The sequence below is a fragment of the Sarcophilus harrisii genome, chromosome 6 (genome assembly GCF_902635505.1).
Source record: "Sarcophilus harrisii chromosome 6, mSarHar1.11, whole genome shotgun sequence".
In the NCBI taxonomy this organism is placed as follows: domain Eukaryota; kingdom Metazoa; phylum Chordata; class Mammalia; order Dasyuromorphia; family Dasyuridae; genus Sarcophilus; species Sarcophilus harrisii.
Window position 1 is genome coordinate 189137480 of NC_045431.1, and position 19084 is coordinate 189156563.

The following is a 19084-nucleotide window of genomic DNA, read 5'->3' on the forward strand; positions in this document are numbered from 1 at the left end:
TTTAGATGTGTTGATAAGTGATACTTTTAGTTCTGTTAATTCATGTTTTATATAGTCATTCAATAAACCAATTTTGTCTTTTTAAAAATTTCTTTTTCCCTTTTTCCTTTTTTTTTTTCCCCTGAGGCAATTGGGGTTAAATGACTTGCCCAGAGTCACACAGCTAGGGAGTGTTAAGTGTCTGAGTTCAAATTTGAACTTGGGTCCTCCTGACTTCAGAGCTGGTGCTCTGTCCACTACTCCACCTAGATGCCCCTCCCCTCCTTTTTTAAAATTTAAAATATTCATTCTCTGTGACAGGGAACAACTAAATTGGATGTGAAAAATTCTAATAGCAATATAAAATACAAACTTTTTTTTTTTTTTACATTAATGTTTTTAAATCATAGTGGGGTAGTGGCTCTTATATAATATGTTATATAGAATAGTTGGTTTTTGTGAATGAGGGCAGTCACATGAATTAATTAATAATTACAAGTGATGGCTTGATTGAATTAGGATTTGTTGCTTCTTTGGACCTAAATATACTCTGTGCAGGGTGTGTTCCCATTTCAGGTGGTTTTCTGTCAGTAGTTAAAAAGTTTTTTCATAGAAAAGCTTTGATATTTAATTAATAACTGCTTTAGAAAGATGCTAATTGTGAAGTCTATGGGACTTTGAGAAGTCTTCTTAAGTTAGTAAAAGCTTCTGATTCTGCTTTTTGTGCTAAGAGCAAAAGAGGAGTTAGTGAGCAGGTCTCTGATCAATTTAGGGAAACTGAAAGTAGTGACATGACTGAAACAGGATCATATTCTTGGAAAGCTTGGGGGAAAGGGGAGCATGGGGGCAAGATTGGAGAAACATCCTTTCTTTTTAAAAATCATTTTTAAAGTCTTGATTTGTTCTGTATTTGTAGTTTCATCCCTCCTTTTGCCAGTAGGCAAGAGGTGGATAAATGGCCACGGTGTCATAGCTCACTCTTGTTCTTGAAAGTAGCTGTTCAAGTCTTTACATAATTTCTTAAACACCTCAGGACTGCCAGGGATCAGGCCTTAAAAGTTAAACATAGGCAAAAACTCCTCAGGTCAAAAATGTGGAAGTCCTGGCCCGAGCCTAGGCTGGTAGAAAAGACTTTCAGAGAACATGGAAGTGTAGTATAAAGGAGAGGAAAACAGAAACGTAAGACAGGAGATATTGGGATCTTAGTGTTAGGTCTGAGGTGTTCTTTTATACAAATTAATGTTATCATCTGTTCTTTTATACAAATTTTATACAAATTAATGTTATCTGTGTCTGGAATAAATCTTTCACATGAATACTTTTGGTCACAGTTTTATGATGGTTGAATTGTAAGGTACAATAGTTGGGAGTCGAGGCAATTTCTAGATTGCTTCTCAGAAGGGAATTTTTTTCCCCCCATGACTAAGCTTGTCTTCTAGTTTTTCCACTAGTTTAATTAAAAATAAAAGTGAATATTGGTTTTGTTTGTTTGTGTTTTGATGAGCTGAATCTGAGGGTGATCTTGTTAGGAATAGAAAAGCAATCATTTTGTTTGTCTTACTAATTTTTCTTCAATAGTTTGGGCCTTGATACATCATTTAACCTGTAACAGATTATGATTTCTGTCATATCTTTTTTTTTTTTTTTTTTTTTTAGATCCAATACTTGGTCAGAATGCTTAGGGCTGCCTGAGGGATAGAATCGGGAGTGGCTTTGTAGTCTACCCTCATGGGAAACTCCTAGGAATCCCTCTCTCCCTCCCCATCCTCCCCCCCCATCCCTTTAAAGTATTTTACACTGGAGTTTACAAATCTACCTTCCGTTGTTACAAAATAGCAACAAAACTCCAATATAACTACAGTTTCTGATGATGGCTGCAACATTCTGTACCTATATATTAATGGGGAAGTCTATTTGTTTGATTATCTGTTTCTTCCTCTGCTTTCTTTTGATTGCAAAGCAAATCAGAATCGAAGAATTGCTGCTTATCATCACTGCCTCCAAGCATGTACTTGGTGAGAACAGCAGAAAAAAGTTTTTTGTTCTTTGGTCTAGTCTTTTTTGTGTTCATTTGTTTTCTTCCCTTGTAGCTCTTTGCAACACTTGAGCTACCTTTTACAATAGATTTATTTATTTTTAAATCATCTCCCATTTTGTTAGGATCTATGATTACATTAAGTTGGGGAGTTCCCAGTATGAAAAATTCCTCCATCAGAGCAAATAGCTTGTCCTGGACTTGTTCTTAGAATTGTTTGGGGCCACGTAACAAGTCTATATCATAGGTAGGAAGTATATTCAGGTCTTTTGGATTGATTCCAAGACAGAATCATGGATAAAGATCTAGTGCTTGTGATTGAATTGATACTGTTTTTAAAATTTGCTTGCATTTATATAGCGATACAAAAAAACACCTTGTTCACCCTGGCAGTCTCCCTTCCTCCCCTCCCCCCTTTTCTGTGTCCTCTTTTCTTTTCTTTCTTTCCTTTTTTTTAAAGAACAAATGATTCTGGAAAGTAAAAATTCTCAACAATAGCATTTTGAATAGGACAGTCTTTGAGGCAGAAGCAGATATAGATAGATCTACTAGATTATTCAAGAATCTGTACATTTTTGGAAATTTATTCTAAATTTGTGTATTTAACAATTTTGTGGAAGATTTGGAGGTATAGGTAAAATAACCTTACTTGTGTATTTTGAGTAACTTAAAATTTAAGTCCGTTGGGTAGAGGCTTTAAAAATTGTCTAAAACTTAAAATTAAGGAAACTAGGAGTAAATTAATTTCTTTTAAATCACCTTAAAAGTATATCTTGTGAATATAATCTGTGTTAATTGTAATGATTTAAACATTTTAGGTGATTTTTAAATTAGCTTCTCATAGTTGCTGAAAATATATTAAAGCTCATTGAACAAATATGTACATTTGACATTTTACTAAAGAATTTATTAGACATCTTTACAAACGTAGTAAGCCATTGCTTAACTAGTAATTACTAGTAAGTAATATGCGTTTTTAGGGCTTTTTATATCTCAAGGTAATTAATTTGTTTTCTATGTACATATATATTATATATACTTATATATATTATAGTTAAGTACATTTTGAACTCCAAATTTTTTTTAACATTCATGAATTAATCAACTCTCTGTCTAATACTCATTCTAGGAGTCCCATCAACAACAATCCTTTGATCTTTCCAATAATGAGGAGTATTTAACTGCAGAGCCTCTTTTATCCTGATTCCAAAAAAAACCTCCCAAAAATCACCTAGATAATTATTAGTAAGCAGAAAGCCATAAAATAGGGATTTTACTATCTTGAGTCCATTAAATAGACAGCTTTCCTTCCTCTTGAGCCTTCTAGAGTATGTTTGCCTATAGGGACAGACTATCTGTTGGCCACTTGTGTACAAAATTTTGATTTTCTTATTGTCTATGTGCATTCGGATGGATGTACAAATTATACTCATAAACTTTAAGTAAGTAAGCGATGACAAGATTGAAGTTTATTGGGGTTAATCATTGTAAAGCAACCTAATTTGAAAGTGAGGTAATTTTGCCTGTAATTTCTAACTTACTGGTTAACTGTTGCTTTGGGGACAGAAGCTAGATGATAGCAATGATGTTTAGATAACTATGTTGAGTGGAACATTAGATCAGGTGAGTTTTCAGGTGCCATTTAAATAGAATGTTGTATAAAAGGCAGCATAGAGTATGAAGTTTTGATATGGGTTAAGCATAGGATGATGAGAAAGATACAAGATAGAGATTAGGGCTTTAGAGCTTTAATTTAAATACTCTGGCTGGAAATATAACTATATATATGTTTATATATATATATATATATATATATATATATATAGTATAAACAATATATAATAAAGTTGTTAAACTAGAATTTGTTTTGGCTTCTCTAGCTGTTCAGCATTTTCTTAACAATTCTTCATTAAGAGAAACTGAGATAGCAGTCATGAAGCACGTTTCTCTTTTTAAATATCGTGATTTACATTTCCACTATTGAAGAGAATTGGAAAATGGAAGCATGCTCCCCTATGTGCTAATATCTTGACTTCTAATAGGAGTTCCACAGCCTTCACTAGAAGAAGAAACTCTTTTGAGACCCTGCAAAAGTTGTTACCTCTTTGTATACACAGGAAGATTAAAGTGCTACTTTACCTCCTAACACCATGAATAAAGATGGATTTGAAAAAATGTGCAAAATTAAAGGAAAGAAAGGAGCTTATGAAATATTTTTGCCCTTTGATTTTCAGAAGAAGATAATTGCTGATTTGGTGATTTTAAAAGTAACCTTTCTTGGAAGGAAGAGGAATCAATATAATTTTAGGGGTCATATCTATCACTGATTTAGAATCTGATAACCTTAAATAATAAAGGATCATAAAATTGGCATAAATTTTAACCTGTAAGGAGTGGGGCTATGTAATTTAGTGGATTGAGTGATTAATTTTGGTCATTTTGCCATTTCTTATGTTAAATTGTCAATTTAAGCTTTTTCAACTGGTGTCTTAATTTCTCCATTGAAAAAATTAGAGAAATCTATCCCATATCATAGGATGTTTTAAGTTAAACAAATAAAAGGGATGATGATTTAAAAATTTTTTATCAGTATTGATGCTATGTATATAATAGCTAAATGGCATAAGATGATGACATATATAGTTATATGTGGTAATTTCTCTTTACAGAAAAGTAGGCATGAACCCCTGAGAGTATCTTCAAAGTAAACTCTTCACCTGTAAAATCGAAGTGTAAGTCTTGAGATTGACTAGCGTAGATCCAGCGATGACCCAAGATTTGTGAAGTGGGACACGGAGGAGCACTGATGCTTGTCAGCGTGAGCAGTGGAAAAGGGACCCCTACCATGGTAACATTAATAACAGAAAAGCTACAGAACCAGAGCTTGGATGATCTCACCTGTAAAACATACAATATTAATCTGGTAAGTATCTACCATATAATCACTACCTCTATCATCTCTGGCAATTATTTATTTATCTAAATTCTCATGCTTTCCCCCATTTGATTATCTTCAATTTATGCTACATGTTGCTTGTTTTTATATAGCTCATTAAGCTGTGAGTTCTTTGAGAGCAGAGTTTGTCTTTGTCTTTTCTTTGTCTCCCTAGAACTTAAATCAGTGCCTAGTAGGTGCTTAATGAATGCTTATTGATTGATTGACTGATTGATATTTGGGATAGTAGCATCCAGATTGAAATTATTATGGTGATAATATATAACATCCCATATCCTTTTGGTAGATTTTGGTTTTATCTGAATTCTGGGTTCTGTTGCTTGTTATTTATTCATCTAAGAAACTGTCTCCCTTTATTAAGTTTGGGCACTGTATACTTCCCCCTTGACACTGCAGACTGTAGCAAAGCTTTTCCCAGTTTGTTGTTTGCTTCATTCCCCTCTGTTGTGTGCAGGTTTTTATCACTTTCCTCATTATACTTCTAAATTGCCCAGCTAAGGTACATGTCAGAAGCCCTAGAAATTAGGGGAAGAAAATTGATGTTATCCTTCTTCCGCAGAATAGAAATAGACCTTTGGCTTGTCATTAATAATAAGATTCTACCCAGTCAGTGAGGGGAGGAGCATTCATTAAGTACCTGCTCTGTGCCAACAGCTGTAGGACACAGGTAGGAGGAGAAGGCTTGGGTCCCTGCTCTGCAGGACCTTACCTCAGCTTAGAGAAGACAGCACATCAAAGAAAGTCTAGTGGGGATGGGGAGAGGGCTTTGTGTAACAAATTTGTGTGCTGGTTTTTACCAGTTGTCCAAAGTAGAACAAGCTGTCATATTTTGAGGGAGCATCTAATGCACTGAGGTGGGCGAATGCTGTCTGAGTGTAGAGGCTAATAGGTCTCTTGTTGGAGATTCACTTTAACTTCTGAGGTCCCTTCTAGTTAAAGGCCTTCTGCCTAGTGACCTCTGATGCTCCTCTAGAACGTTGTCTTCTGACCGAGAAGAAGACACTGACCCTTGGCCCTAAAGTAGTGGTTAATATTGCACACTACTCATCTAGACTGTTGAACTCTTGTCTGGAGAGAGCTCTGCCTTCTTCTCTGAGTACGAGGCTGTGTAATCACTCAGCGGAATGAACTCTGGATTTGATGTCAAGAAACCTGGCTTTAAGATCTGCTACTGACACTTGTTAGTGATGTGACACTGAGAAAGTCAGACCCAAGTCAGCTTTGTTCTCATTGATAGGAGGAGGACAACAGAACTGCTCTGTAAACTGAGGCAGTACAGCATGTTATTAAGAAGAATGAAGGAACTGACAGAACTTAGTAGAAGGACTGCTTGCCTGGGAATTCAGATCCCTGTTCTAGTTTTGATTTTCCTATTAATTAGCTATGCATTTGACCTTAGGAAAATCACTTAATGTCTCAGAAGAGTTTCCTTCTCTGTAAAACAAAAGAGTCGAGCTAGATAGTTTGAAAGCTTCTCAGATCTAAAAAGAAATAATTTTGCAATGCCTTGAGTTTTATACAAAAAATATTCTGACATTCAAAATGATCCATGTAAATATATTAAGTCTCACAATTTTAAGTTGAAACATTTTGTGCTATAATGTGTTTTACAATTTTTGTGAGATAGGTAGAGCTGAGGAGCAGCTGGGCCATTTTTTATAAATTAAAACATAGAAATATTGAGAATTATCAGGCATTGTAGCTCCTCATGAGGCTCAGAATAAAACCTAGGTCTTGTGATATGCCCCATTCAATACTGTTTCCTAAAATACAAGTTGTAACTGTAAAATAATATTACAGACTTTCTGGGTGGCTTGTAAACTGGCTCTGAAAAGCTGTTCCAAGCAAAGAGCTCCAAAAATATGTTGGAGCAATGGCAGTCTCCCAAGGGGTGGGCCGCGGGCAGCACATTGAAGGTCACTGTTCATTGGCATAGAGAAGTTCTAGTATACTTGAAAAAAATCCATTCTTATTACTTTGTCATTCCACATATGTGGCCCCTTGCCTTTTATGACCAAACACAGTTATACTATTGTTTGAATCCGTGCTTACCATGATTCAGAAATAATTTGGACCTATGGTTGATATGTAGAGTTGAAGAGGAGGAGAAGGAGGATCTGTGTCTCTGGATGCTCTTTCAAAAAGCCAAACAGTGCTCGGAGCCAGAAGACCTTTGTGTAAGCTATGAAATGAGAGATTACAGCAGTTTAAGTACACTGTTAGAGTTAGCAGAATTTTTTTGTTAAGCCAGGCTTGTTGGGACTTCTCTTTGAGTCTTATGTGCCATTTAAAGGCATGAGTGAAAAAAAATGAAGAAAACATAACTGACCTTCTTTCTGCCTCTCCATTAACTTCATCCTGTATATATATTTTACTGACAAATAGGAAATGCATGTAGTTGTACAATAAAGACTGGACCTGCCATTAGCCCTTTTTTTAAAATTGGGGAATGGTGGCTATATGGTTTTTGATTCCTTTTGGGGGAGTATTAAAAGGATGTGAATACTTTGTTTAGCTTAAAGACACTGAAGTGGCCCAGCTGACAACTGGCTTTGCTGACCCTATTATTGTTCCTCACAAATGAGCTCATTGCAGGGTCTTGAACTGACACCACAAGATCTGGATCTGCTGGGATGGACATGTCCACTGGTCTTAATTAGACGAATATCAGTACTTGTCTCAGAAATTATTCTTGCCTATTTCTCATTTGTCATAATTGAGTTTTGTCTGGTTAATGACCTCATGCTTTGCGGCCTATATAAAATGGGCTCCTATGAGGTAGGTACTGGTAGGTAAGATGTGAATGAATATAAGTTTGTTCACAAAGGTTCTCCATTTAGACCAAGTTGATACATCCTGACACAGTCTGACAGTGTCTCAGTTGTAGTCATTACTAATGAACAACACTTGGTTTGATAAACATTGGACTAGGATTTTTTTTTTTTTTTTTTTAATGGGGTATTAAAAGTTAGATCACTTCAAACTTAATGTGACAGGTACTGAGCAGGAAGAGAGTCTGCTCTCATGCTGCTAAAATCAGTTTAACAAACATAACCTGTGCCAGCTGTGTTCAGGGCCTAGGACTAGAGAGAAATAAATAGTGCTGCCTTTGAGGAGCTTGTGTTCTTCATGGGGGTGGGGGGAAGAGATGGATAATCCACCTACCCAAGTCATGCAGAGAGAGCTCGGTATCCTAAGCAGCCCCACAGAGGGCTGCTTGAGGGGAATGCATGCCAGGGAGGGAAAGCATAGAAATGGGAGGTGGGATGCCAGGAGTTGAGTCTGAGGGAAGAGTCATTGGTAGGGGTAGACCAGAGATTTCTGCAATAGTCTAAACAAGAGTTGCTGAGGGCCTGAGCTAGGGTGGCTAATTAGGAATGGGGTTTATTTAGGCAGATGTGATGTGGAAATAGAGATGTTCAGATTAGGGGAAGAGTACAGCTCAAGAATGGTTCTGAAATTGTGAACCTGGGTAACTTGGAGGGGGGGTATTATACCTACAGCAGAAAAAGGAAAGCTTTGAAGATTGATGGGTTTGTGGGGAAAGAGAATAAGGACTGTTTTGGACAGTTTGAGTTCAAGATAACTATACAATCTGCTTTGAAATGTCACATAGGCTTTTAGTGATGAGAGGCTGAAGCTTGGAAAAGAGGAGGGCTGAAGAAATGATAATTGGACTCATTAGTGCTGATGAGGTCACTACAAGAAAGTGTCAGGTTAGGAGATAGTCCGGACCAGAAGCTTGATTTGGGGATGTTCACAGATGTGTAAGAGATGAGGAAATGGAGACAACATGAACAGGCAGCTTTGGGCAGGGAGGGGTGAATGTTTTTAGGAAGAACATTATTTCACTTCACAGATAATATAAAAGTATGATATTGTGCAAAAATACAATAGACTCAAAGGAGCCTGTAACTAAATTTAGAAAATACTAGGAGTAGCCCATAAATAGTCAATACAAATGTCCTCTATTGCATGACAATTGCATGTATCTTCCATTTCTGGAGGATCCCAAAGTCTTCCAGATAGAATTGGTGTTTGACCTTCACAGGTCTTCCCCAGATCTATAACTCTGGCCAATAGCGGGGTATAATTCAAGATTTCACCAGGAAAGTAACATGTGGGACATGAACCAGGCTTTTTCGCTTTTCACAGAGGACTCTTTCTACTCCACAACATGGCCTGGCTATTCATAGGGAGTAGTTGACTTCTGTGCAGTTTTGAGAGGCAAAATGAAGATCCTTAGGTGGAAAGAGCAGGAAAAATATCTTTGTAAGAAGTAGTTTGTATGTAAAAACATTGGGGTTCAGAGCATGTGTGTGCTATAGAAAAACTCAGGTTCCATGGGATGTTTCATGTAGCTGAAATCACTGTGATAGTTTGAGTCTTTGGCTTTAGAGACTTGGTTGGATTGGCTTAATTCTGTGTTTATTCCTATATTGAGACTGTTCCCTCTGGAGTTAACCAGTGAGTTTTTTTTTTTTTTTATAAAGAAAATGAGTTTTTATTGCTATCTTTTCTTCTTTCATTGCCCATGTTTCCCATTGTCTTAACTCTGTGGATCTCTTGCTTAGTAACTCTGGTAACTTCATACTATTTCTGGGATCACATAGAAACTCCTCTGTTTGGCCTTTATAGGTTTTGATGGCCTGGACCCAGCCTAACTTTTCAGATTTACTGTGTGTTTGTTCTTGTTCTTTGTCCAGCCCAAGGCCCCTTCACCTTGTCTGTGCAGTGGGCACATCACCTGACAAATGTTCTTGCATCATAGAAAATAGACAAGATTAAATGGAAACAGTTTGCATTGAAATAATTGTCGAAACATTAAAAAGATAAATTCATTGACTAAGGTAAAAAACTCTGCTCTACAATTGGCTTTCTTGATATTCATCATACCTTTGTAAGCTGGGCCCTATGGTTGGGATGCCCTTTCTCCTCATCTCCACTCCCCACTGTCCTTCATCTCCTTACAGACTCAGATCAAGTTCAACCTCTTACATGAGGCTTTCTCCATCATCCCTCCATCCCACCAACCTGTGACTCTCCCCAAAGTACTTTTAATTTATTTAATAGGTAGGTACTTTTGTACTTTTGTGTGTCCTTAAATTTTCCATTGCCTCTCCTAAGAGAACATAAACTTCTTGAGATTAGGAATCATTTGCTTTTTATCTTTGGGTCCTCAGTAGCACAGTGCTTAGCACATGGGCACTTAATTTAGGGGTCTCTAGATGGCACAGTGGATAGAGCAATGGCCCTGAAACCAGGAGGTCCTGAGTTCAAAACCATCCTCAGACACTTAACATTTTCTAGCTGTATTACCCTAAGCAAGTCACTTAATCCCAATTGCCTCATTCTCCAAAAGAAAATAGATTGATATATCTAAAACTAAAGCTTAGGTTTTTGATTGGTCCCTTTTGGCTCATTCTTTTTTACTTCACAGTAAAACCCACAAATAGAAAGAGTCATTGAATTGGCCCAGCCCCAGTGATATAAACATGTTTGTATAACTTAATTTTGACTAGTGCAGGGTAATTTTCGTAGGACTTGTTAAGACTTGAACTCTTATCATACCAGAAAGAAGTCAAGAAAACTTTTTTAGTTCCAGTTCAATAATAATGGAATGTAATTTTTTCTTGATTCAGAATTAACTTGTCTCATACTTGCTGAATCACTTAACTTCAGTTCTGTGTGGAAAATTAAAAAATCTGAATGAGCTATATATATATATGTTCATCTCATTAAATGAAAGTTGCATAATTTGTCAAGAGTATTTAGGAATGAATCCCAATTTGAGTCTCAGTTTTGATGCTTCTCAGTAGTGTGAACTCAGGCAAGTCATTTCACTTAAGGCCTAATTTCTTGGTCTGTGAAAACGGAGGTGGTGCTTCAGGAAATCTCAGAATTTGAGAGTTGGAGAAAGGGTGATCCTCTGCAGAGGCCATCTTGTCCATCCTACCCACATAGGGAAAAAGGTCTCGCAGTGACCCCTCTCAAAAATAAGTGGTTGCGCAGAGCTGAGGAGAAGGATCCCACCATCCTTAGCAGCAGCTCTCATTGTCAGGAAGTTTCTCCTCACATCAAGGCTGAATTGAGTTGTCTCTTTTTGGCTAAACTTGCCCTTTTCCTTCAACAGATCCTCCTTTGACAAAGTCCTTGATCATTTGGGTTATTCTCCTTTGTATACTGTCCAGTTTATCAACTTTCTTAAATTGTGATGCCCAGAAGTAAATACAGTACTCCAGATGATGTCTGTAATCAAGCTGCAGTGAAGTGCTTACCTCCCTATTTCTGGAAGCTGGACCCAAGAGTCCTCTTAATTTTTTTAACTGCCCAATCACTGCTTGACTCGTCTTGATATTGCTATCTACTCAGAGTTCCAGATCTTTTTCAGAACTGTTATCTAATCAGGCCTCCAGATTTGATTTGTTTATACCCAAATGCAAGACTTCACATTTATTTCTCTTGAGTTTCAGTGGTACTAGGCACTTTCAGAGTTGTTGCGAGAAAGCACTTTGTAGATCTTGAGGGATCATAGAAATACGATTTGCTATTATTGTTGTAGAGTACAGAGCTATGTGGATGCCATGATGAATGATGATGTAACGATTGCTTTTGGGAAAGCTAGTATAAGGGTGTTTGTAACAGGCTTTTTGCCAAGAAGCCCCTGTGGGTTTTGTCCAGACTCTTAAGGGATTGGTAATTTCATGGAGGTGGGATGTATCCTCTTGGTACAAATCCTAACCCATTCACTCTGTCTTCTGTGCTATTCTTAGTCATGTTAGAATGATGCAAGATCATAGGAGTGTCTATGTACTATAACAATATTCTCAAATATTCCTGCTTCATTTATAAAGAGATTTGTTTTCTTTTTGAGACAGGATTTCTGAGAGCTCATCCTCCTCCTCTCCTGTTTCTCCCCCTTTTTTGAGATTCATATTTACATGTGAATTTTAGAGAATTGATATAGGTAGACATATTTTATACCAACATAATTTGACTTATTTGGAATTGTAGCTTATACCATTCCTTTAATCCAGTGTGTACTTTTGTATTTAAATTACAGAAATGATGTGCTCTGAGATGCTGGAACTCTTTCCAGCAGTTGTTCTGAGAGCAAGTGTTGTGGGCCAATTGCTTTTAAATGTTTGTTAGTTAGAATAAATCAAGATCCAAAGATTTCTGTGAGTTGGATAACAAACTGGCTTTTCTCCCCCAAAGGTGTTAAATAGAAATCCAAAATAATGGGAGTTAGAAATGTTAGGCTAGTTTCTTAGCCATAGAATTATTGCCTTCAAATGACAGGAGGATAATTCTTGGCCATTTCCTTTGACTACACTTTTCCATGTCTAGTTTGTGGTTTCAAAGGTTGATGATCAAAGAAGTGATTGGTAAATGTTTAATATTTATTGTACATTGGAGAGTGTTGAAGATTTGCCCAAAAGACCATAAAAATTAATGGTAGCTACAGTGAATTTAGAAATATTTAATATCATAGAGTGTTTCTGTCATGTCCATGTTTGACTTTTAAATGTTTTATTATTAATCTGTTTGGTTAGATATCAGTTTCAGTGAAAATATCCCTCATTTGTGAAATCATGGAAGGGGTAGTGTTTGAAGTGTATATCATCTTGAGAAAACCTTTTATTGTTTTTAGTGGCAGGTGGCTTATGCAGGAGAAAAAGGTTTGCTGGGGGGTCAGGTTGCCCAGAGTCGAATCCTGACTATGACACTAGCTGTGATGATGGGCCAATAGAACCAAAGTTAGTCTTTGCATTAGCCCCCTCCCAGGGTGGTTGTGAGGAGGAGTAGGTGATGGCTTTCATGCTGAGTTGAGGGCCTTGTTCTTACAGGTCACCAGCATGGGGGGGGGGGTTTAGGGCCATAGAAATTGTCTTAGGTGTCACTACACATATCTCTTGGTCTCTCCCACCTTTTGGGTGCTTACTAAAGCCTAAGCCAGGTAGGGGTCTAATTATCCTAGAATAAGAGGAAAAGAAATTTTCTTTGTTGGTTTCAAAACATTACATAGTATGTTGGGAGCTTTTGGTATTTAGTGAAGTGAGAATCTTAAATGCATTAATCTTATTCAAAATTAAATTCAGGCTTCCTCTCCTCCATTTTTAGGAAATCTCAAAACTTCAGGAAAGTGATTTTGAATAACAATGGCAAGCTGACAAAGAGCAATTTGTTGAGGTGTATCATAGGAGTGTTTGCTATTCTCACTTTGCCAAGGAGAAAATGGAGGATTGAGAAAGTGAAATGACTTGCAGCCCCAGTGTCCGAGCAGGGATCTTGGAAAAGATTTTATTATGAATATCCCAATATGTTTTATCTAATGTAGCCAAGTTTAAATGGCCAGATTTCTGTTTTTACCACAGACTGTTTTTATTTTTCTCCATTCTTAATAACAAGAGATAGAAATTATAGTGAAATATTTTCCTTTAAAAGTACATATACAAAGTGTCTTATCCCCATGCCAACTGTATTAATGTTAAGGTACATAAACCAATGACTGGACAAAATTATGAAGCTTAATCTTAATGAAACCTTTACTAAATTAACTTGTTCATATCACTAGCTCTCATCAGTGATTATGATCTGACTCCTCATTCAGAGTCTTAGATTCCCACATCCTTTAGCTGTTTATTAGTAGCCTTTTGCTCTTTTTCTTTATCCAGGTAAGGAAATAAAACATCTCTAATGGCTCATTAACTTGAAAAATATTTGAAAGCATTTCTAGCAAGTTTTATCTGGTAAAAGGTAGTCTTAATTTCCTTAAGTATTTCTTACAATAGTATATTAAGCATTTTTATTATAACCTTCAAGGTTCAAGGTCTTAACATGTACAGAACTTCGTATTAACAAACAGTATAAACTTTTCATTGCTCAAGGATGTTTACTTAAAAACTGAACCTGTATTTAGAAAGGAAGTCTTAGAACAATACTATCTTCTTTTTGGTTTAATAATAATAAAACACACGTACACAAAACAAAACCCAGGATCAAAAAAATAACTTGTAAAACAGGAGGCATGTTAAAATAATCAAACCTTTTTTCTGTCTTGAAAAACATATGAGCCTCTCTCTTTTTTTTTTTTTTTCAGACACAAACTTATAGGAAGGAATGAATATGAAATCATAAAGGCATTGTAGGGAATAGTTCAAAATGTTGGTGTGAGAAATGTGTGTTAAAATTCCTTTTTAAACAGTTTTAATAAATAGCATATGTACCTCACAGAGGTACACATGAAGCTACAATCACAAAATCTATTTATCTGCTAAGTGTCTAGAACAGCTATTATGTGTCTCCCAAAGCCTTCTCTTTTCCAGGCCAAATATCTCCAGTTCCTGACCCTTGTGATATGATCTGATCCTTCCCGGTAGTCTATCCTCTGATACTGTCATTGAGTTTATACTTCTGATGAATTGAAATTGGTTAACTCAATGCAAAGTTACTTGAAATTTTTATATACATATAAATTTTGATTACAATGACTATGCTAGATGCTGAACAACATTATGTGTATCTGTGATGTGCCTAAGAAAAATACTCAGATAAATAAATTGTGTTTCCCTTCCCCTAATTAAGAAGGCTACAGTTTAGTTAGAGAAGATGAATTTACACGTAGATAAAGATAATATAATTTGGCATTGAGGTGCATTTGAAAACAACATATCTGAGGTCTTTAGGAGGCTTCTTGAAAGGTGAAGCACTTGTTGATAAAGGGGAAAACCTTTTCTTTAAGGAGAAGGAAGTAGCAGTTTCCAATATGATCTATTTATGTAGGTTTCATAGATTATTTTATAATCCTGCCAATTAATTTACAAGGTTGTGAACGTCTTGGAATTAGAATTCATTATGAATTTTCAATCTGAGATATGCCACTTGAGATATCTCTAAGGCAACAATTATACTTGGTCAATGAGTTTATATAAGTTAAACATTTTAATTTTTTTTTAAACAAAAGTTAAAATTAAGTTTATAGAAAATCCATTAATTTTTGACAAATCTGAAGTATCAAAATTTTTCAAAATGGAGATTTTATTCCTAAATCTCAGTTAATTCCAGGGTCAGATTTGTAAGGCAATGAGTGAGGTACAGATTGAGAGCTGGAAGGACTGCAGGATCTCAGCAGGTCCACACCCCTAATTTTATTGAGGAGAAAGCAGGCCAGACAAGTGGGGTGAAGTACCCTGAGATGCTCAGGTCAGCCCAGCAGAGCCTGGGCTTGAACTGCCAGGTTTGTATTACAAATAGAGTATTCTTTTCTCTCTGCTACTGCTGCCTTTAGCCCCATCCTGGCTGCGAGCCCCAGGTTCCCTCCGCTCCCTCAGACAGAGCAGTTACAAATGGATGTCATGGGAGAGAATTTACTTACCTGGAGTTCTACCCAGGGTGTAATTTCAGATTTGAACCACTCCCTTCCCCCAGACTAGCCTTATGTTATTCCTTTGGAGCTTCAAGTTCCTTCCGAAGTCTTAATGTGAAACTGTGCCCACCTCGTCCCCCATGCCCAGACCTCATCTCCCAACAGGTTTCCCCTTTCTGATGCCTTTGGAGGTAAGGGGCAAAGCTGTCTCAGCTGCCCCTCTGCTGTGCCCTTGAGCACAGGCCAGAGAACCCAACAGTGGCTCTGGTGCCGGGGAAGAAGGGGAGCAGATTTCAAAGAAGCCAGCATCCGGCCAGCTCCTCCGCCATTGGAGTGCCAGGTGGCCAGATGGCTTGTTTTTAGCTTTGCTAAAAGAGACCAGGTACCCAAATAAACATCTAGGAGTGAGTCTGAGTTTGGTAAGAAGCAGAATGAAGCTCTCAGACATTTGCCCACTCTCTGACACAGAGTTTGTGTGCGTTTTCTTTCACACCATGTAGAGTTGTGCGGTGTTGAAACCTCTTTCTCTGATTAATTTCAGTACTCATCTGAGGAGCTGAACAAAAGTGGCAGCTTGTTTCCTTTCGAAATCAATGGTAAGTTCTTCTAAAAGCCCTGGCTGCAGAGACACTGAGGTAATTGGGGCGCTCCGCAGCCTTTCTGTTGCAAATCAGGTGAAATGGGGGCTGGGACCTGCTGCTGTACAGCCTGCTGGTTTGAGCTGGCCTTGGGACAATGCCGTGAATCACTGCTTATTAGTTTGCTGCTTGTGATCTGCTTTGCATAGTAAAAGCTCTCTTAAGATGTTTTTGTTCAATATCATTCGGTATGTCTAAATGCCCTCTTCATGTGCCCATCTCCTTTTGAGACTTTCTCTTGTGGTAGTTGTTAGGAAAATGACAAGCATGACTACTTGCATCTTTGGGTGCCATGACTATGTTCTAGTCCCATGTGGCAAGAGGGTACCTTTTTTTTTTTTTTTTTAAACAGATTCTTTACTTTCTAAAATCTGATTTAAAAGGAGCTAAGAATGAAGGAAATATTTGGGAGAAAGATGTTTTGATTTATTTTTAAACCAAAGGAACAGAAATCCTACTGTTGAAAACTGTTGGTATGAATATTAGCTGGATAGAGTTGAAATACTTGATTAGTTTTGAACCTTGATGTCAGGCACATGGTATCATGTGTAGCTCCAGAAGAAGGAGCCTGTTTGCGTCACCTTGTACACAGAGAATGAAGTCAATGTTTTGCTTATGTTACAATTCTTAGATAATCTGAGAATTTCTCAGTGTCTAAGTAATTGAATTTTGCTTAATTTAGAGGATGAGTTGTATCTACTTGGTTTTAAGTTGTCAGTTTTGCACCCAAGCTTTAAAAATTGTTAAACACAAGAGGGGTTTTCTTTCTCTTTTTATCACTTATTTTTACCCATCATTATTATACCACGCTTAAGAACAATTGTAGATTATGCTGAATGTAGCTGGAGAAAGCAGTTTGATACAGGAGTCTGAGGTTTGGCTAATAGCTTTAATGCCCTTGCCTCCAAACTGGATGATACTTCTGAAGTTCTTAAACCTTTGTCTGGTAGTTATGAGAAATACTAGAGTTAATAAGTAAAAGCTTTGTTTAAATAACTCAAAAACTACTAAAAAGGAGAGAATTATTTTTACTTTTTTTACAATTTGTGGCATAACACTTTCAGAAGGGAGATTCAGTCATTTGTATTAAAGTTTTAGCTTTCTTTAAGAGTGAGAAAAAAGATTACCTACTATAATATAACATGTTAGTATAAATACTTTTTCAGGTTAATAAAAAGAATATTTTACTTGTAAGCAGAGTATTAAAACAGAATAATGCAGAAAAATCTTAGTAAAATTGAACTAATAAAGGAATATGTTTTAGATATCATAGTTTGTATAAGTGTTAGCTTAATGAGGAAAAAAATACAAATTTTCCTTCATACCTTTATAATGATGATAGACTTAATGAGAGGAGGCCTATTTAGGGTTTTTATTAAAGTTCTTCTTCTGTCTATCCTATAGTGGTCAGTCACTTTGAGCATCTGGATGAAATCCCATATAGTTAGTTGTAGGGAAGAAGCCTTGGAATTGGAGGCAGAATGTATGAGGCTTAATCTCAGCTCTTGAGAATTACTGCCTGTGTGATATTGGACAGGCCATTTAACTTTCTAAGCCCCAGTCTCCACCACTGTAAAATAAGTAAATGATGACTTCAGAGGCTCTATGGAGCTCTAAATTTTTGATCCATCACTATTTATAATATTTAGCTTATCTCATGCATCTATTAAATAAAAATTATTTGTATTTGAAGTAGACTCGTTAAACAATAAAAACGAATAGGTCTCTGTTGCAGATAACTGAAAACAAGATTGGTTTCATTTCATGGAAGTCTTAAGAAACAGATTAATCAAGTCCTAGAAGATGGACCTAAATAGACAGGAAATAGCTTATTTTGGAATATTGTATGTGTTAGTATTTTTAGGAATAAAAATGCTGTCTTTATCATTATAGCTACTAAGAAATTTGTCACCATCTGAAAGATTACAGTCAAGTGTAGGTGGGCTAAATGTCTGAAATATTTTATAGATCCTGCTTATGTCTATGTAAACATACATAGTAGCTAGCTTTCTTGGTAGTGGGCAGGAACAGCTGGGTTGATGTTAATTTTTTAACTTTTAGTTTTATTATCCAAAGACCTGGCCTTGTACTGGTCTATTGTTGAATTCATTTTGCAGTGGCATCTTTGCACTTGTTTCCTGATAATTGGGTTTTCCCCTTGTCCCTCTTCCTTGCTGATCTCTGTCCTTCCCTGTTTCCTTCAGTAGAAGAAAATCCTTGGAAAGTGTTGAATGGAGGATGCCCAATCCGAACCGAAGTGACCAAGGTTTCAGCTTTCCCTTTCCCATCATGCCCATTTAGTTCGGCAAACATGTGTCTCCAATGGCAGAAAGAATCCCCCAGCCCATCGATGGTGTCAGGATGGATCAGTGAACTCAACCTGAATGAAAACTCTGGGCAGCCTCTGGCCCCACCTCCTAAGCGACACTGTCGATCGCTGTCAGAGCCCGATGAGCTGGCTCGCTGCCGGTCACCATGGAAACCTGGCAATTCCAAGGTCTGGACTCCCGTCTCCAAAAGACGATGCAACAGTGGCGGCAGTGCCACCTTGCAGCGCTGTAACAGCGGCGGCAGCGCCACCCTGCAGAGAAGCACCAGCATCAGCCTGCCCCAGAGCGTCCTGTCACTCCAGAACGTGTTCCCCGTCACCGGCTTCCACACGTCTCCGGTGCCCAGGCCCTCTTCAGCCAGCAGCGGCTTTGTGGACAGTAGTGAGGGCAGTACCAGTTCTAGCATCCGCTGGAATTCTGCTGGACCTTGTGATTTTAACCCCAGGCGTCGCCTCTCTCTTTCCCAGGAGCACATTCCCGAGGCGGGGAACCTCTTGCCTTCAGCTAATAGCACTCCCACATCCACACCAGAGCTTAGTCGGCGCCAGGGCTTGTTGAGATGCCGCTCACAGCCTTGTGTACTGAACGAAAAGAAAAGCCGGCTAAAGCGCAGACGAGAGGAAGACGTGCGGTGGAATCGCCCATCTTTAGACTTTTTTAAAATGACACGGGTGAGATTTTTACTTTGTTCAGTAGGGCTTGAACCCTTCTGGTGTGGGATATCGTTTCGCCTCAGTAGAGGGTGACATGAAGGGCAAGTTCTTTAGGTGGGCTGTG

The 19084-nt window shown here is 37.5% G+C and overlaps 1 protein-coding gene across 4 annotated transcripts in view; it reads left to right on the top strand.

The window, feature by feature from the left end:
* The window catches only part of FAM53A (family with sequence similarity 53 member A), a 104135-nt gene that overhangs the window by 23541 nt on the left and 61510 nt on the right, over positions 1-19084 (top strand). For 3 of the 4 annotated variants that reach the window (XM_031942253.1, XM_023506151.2, XM_003773441.4), the window contains exons 2-4: positions 4684-4937; positions 15881-15935; positions 18182-18978. In XM_031942253.1, the coding sequence (XP_031798113.1) occupies positions 4821-4937; positions 15881-15935; positions 18182-18978 (969 nt within the window). In that variant the 5' untranslated portion in view covers positions 4684-4820. The remainder of the gene's footprint in view (positions 1-4683; positions 4938-15880; positions 15936-18181; positions 18979-19084) is intronic. The other variant, XM_012552383.3, reaches the window with a different exon arrangement.